This window comes from Loxodonta africana, chromosome 7, assembly GCF_030014295.1.
Source record: "Loxodonta africana isolate mLoxAfr1 chromosome 7, mLoxAfr1.hap2, whole genome shotgun sequence".
NCBI classification, from domain to species: domain Eukaryota; kingdom Metazoa; phylum Chordata; class Mammalia; order Proboscidea; family Elephantidae; genus Loxodonta; species Loxodonta africana.
In genome coordinates, this window is record NC_087348.1 from 26098472 (window position 1) to 26101833 (window position 3362).

The window sequence follows — 3362 nt, forward strand, 5'->3', positions numbered from 1 at the left end:
AGGTGGGAGGCACAGGTGGAGAAGGCTTTGTGGTGTCTTCCAGTTGAAGATACCTTCATTACAGTGAGGACTATAGAAGCATAGGAAGTAAGAATGATCACCAGGCTGCTTATTTCATTGAATGTGGCCGACACTAAAATGATCTTCTGACTAATGCAGGGGTCAGAACAGGATGCAGCAACAATGGCAGCATGCTCACAGACAAAGTTGTTTATGAAATTGGTCCCACAGAAAGACAATGTCAACAGAAAGTAGGTGACTGTCAAGGAACATACTATACTCCAAGAGTAGGAGACAGCCACCAAAAAGTAACAAAGCTTCGGGGACATTGCAACCGTATAGAGCAAGGGGTTACAAACTGCCACAAATCGATCATAAGCCATCACTGCCAACATGAATGTTTCTGACACCACAAATATACAAGCCAAGAAGAATTGCATGATGCACCCTGTGAAGGAGATAGTTCTGTCTTCCACAACCAGGTTTTCTAGCAGTTTGGGTGTAACTACTGAAGAGTAACAGAAATCAACAAACGACAAGTGGCTGAGGAAAAAGTACATGGGGGTGTGGAGTTTGGGGTTGATCCTGATGATTAAAATCATGCCCAGATTCCCGACAACAGTGACCATGTAGATGGTCAGGAAGACGATGAAGAAGGGCACCTGGAGGTCTGGGTATTCTGAGAAGCCCAAGAGGATAAATGTGGCTCCAGCACTCTGATTTTCTTGTTTCCTAATGAGAAAATAAGAAATCTGACTATTCTGAGAAACAAAACTTGAATTAGGCAGTAGAAAATGGAAAAAATATGTCAGGCTTATTAAGTGTTTATAAAGATTTTGTGAAAAATACGTGTTTGCCCTGTTACTTTATTTGAATAATTAGAACTTACTAATATCACATTTACACAGTGAGTATTAATTTTGTACAAGTGGAATATTAAAGAACAAAATTGGAAGAATAATAACCAAAAGAGAACAGACCCTGATATATTTCAAAGAATCAAAATTATTATACTTAGAGGAAACTGACTTTATGGGAAAGGCCATTTTGTCTCTTAGCATGAATCTGAATTTCCTGAAAATACTTGTTTTATAGCAAATACATATAAAGAATTTCTGTAGTTTCTTCCAGTCTCCCCTCTTCATCCATGAGCAATTAACAAGAAATTTTGAATTTTTTTAACATTAACAACACAGGATAATGGACAAGATAAAAATTTCTTGACTGGGCTCTTTTCCTTTTCAGAAAATTCATTAACCTACTAACCCAACACTCTCAACATATTCTATAGTTCTGCAGTAGAAGACTACTGGATTTTTTTACTTATCACAAAATAATTTTACTTTTTAGTATTATTCTTCAATTCATATCATATCATTCTTCATCAGGTGCTCACCACAAAATATGGACTATGTAATCTTTGATAAAAATAGCTGAAGCAATAGGTTATATAAATCTGTTCCTTGCCAATGTGGAAGATAGGTAAGTGATAAATAGTAAAAACTGTGAAAGTACCAGACACATATTAAATGTTATCTTACAACAAAAATAAGTACTTTCATTCTGAATCAAGTTTTAAGCAATCAAAGGACAAATGTCAGGCTAGAGACCCACCTCAAACAGCATACCATGATATGCTTGATGTCGCTGGTACAGAACCTCAAACATGAAAAACTGGTATTCAGTATCAAGTACAGTTGGTTGGGTTCATTTTTATCCCTGGTTGCTCATGATGACACTCTGTAGTTTTCTTTTTAAATGGTGTCAAAAGTCAACATATGGAGTTGGGCCATACCTAAATAGACTTAGAGTATGAGAAATTCTTGCAGGCCACTCTACAGCAGAAGTCAAGGGAGTCCCTGTATTCTCAGAGAAGCCCTGTACTCCTAGGCTCCATGAAAAGAACAGAAGGGAAACTTGAACTCTTTCTGAACCTGGCGGCATAGTCCTCAAAGCTATTTTCTCCTGAGTACTCCCAGCCTCTTCCCTATAGCACTGGAAAAATAAGAATTAATCCTTTTATATACTTAGTACCTATAAGCTTAGTTATTTACTGATGACCACAGATACAGAGGACATCTCTCATCCCTCTTTCATAATCTCCATATGAACCCACTTGTCATGGTTTCTGACACATGTCCTATTCTTCCCCATCCACTGATATCATTCTGTCGTGCTCTCTGGAAATAAATGATGTATCAGTCACCAAGCAAGGACTTGAAGCACTTACTGATGAAGGTCAAAGAGCACAACCTTCAGTATGGATTACATCGAAACATAAAGAAAACAAAAATCCTCACAACTAGACCAATAACCAACATCATGATAAATGGAAAAAAGATTGAAGTTGCTAAGGATTTCATTTTTCTTGGACCCACAATCAACAGCCGTAGAAGCAGCAGTCAAGAAATCAAAAAAAGGCATTAAGTTGGGCAAATCTGATACAAAAGAACTCTTTAAATCGTTAAAAAGCAAAGATGTCAGATTGAAGACTAAGGTACACCTCACCCAAGCATAGTGTTTTCAATTGTCTCATATGCATGCAAAAGCTCTGATGATGAATAAGGAAGACTGAAGAAGAATTGATGCCTTTCAATTGTGGAGTTGGTGAAGAATATTGAATATACCATGGGCTGCCAAAAGGATAAACAAATCTGTCTTGGAAGACGTACAAACAGCATGTTTCTCAGAAGCAAGGATGGAGAGACTATGTCTTACATACTTTGGACATGATATCAGGAGAGATCAGTCCCTGCAGAAGGACATCATGTTTGGTAGAGCATCAGCGAAAAAGAGAAAAAACTCTCACCAAGATGGATTGACAAAGTGGCTATAACAAAGGGCCCAAGCATAATAAAGATTGTGACGATGGATCAGGACTGGGCAGTGTTTCATTCTGTTATACCTAGGGTCATTATGAATAGGAACCGAGTAGACGTACCTAACAACAACAAAGTAAGGGGTATCATAGATGCTTCCTTATTTATACCTTTCACAGGTTGAAGATTGGTTATTTGTAAAGTTATCACCAGGTCTAATGTTGTCCATGAAGCCCAGGAGTTGAATAAACCCATGCTATTTTATCGATGACTACTATCATTTTTTTGCTGTTCATTATCATCCTGGTAATAGTATTGAAAGTGGTGATTAGGATGTGGAAGCATTCACTGGCAATTTGATTATTTTCACTTAGGCATTGGTTTCTCCACTGTCTGAACAGGACTGACAGAAATACGGCTGGATTTTATTTAATCACTCCTAGTCTACTTTTTTTTTTTTTTTTAGTCTACTTTAGTCTAAGATGTAACAACGATTATAAGGATGGCACAGGACCGGGCAATCACTATGAGTCGGGACTGATT

The 3362-nt window shown here is 37.6% G+C and overlaps 1 protein-coding gene across 1 annotated transcript; it reads right to left on the reverse strand.

Annotated features, from left to right (window-relative positions):
• Positions 1 to 8: 8 nt before the first annotated feature.
• Positions 9 to 3048, reverse strand: LOC135232069 (olfactory receptor 5D13-like; the record flags this gene model as incomplete). Its single annotated transcript, XM_064289356.1, has 2 exons — positions 2990 to 3048; positions 9 to 732 (listed from the first exon to the last, which is right to left on the reverse strand). Coding segments are annotated over exons 1-2 (783 nt in total), but the record flags the coding sequence as incomplete, so codon positions are not given.
• Between the last annotated feature and the right edge of the window lie 314 nt (positions 3049 to 3362).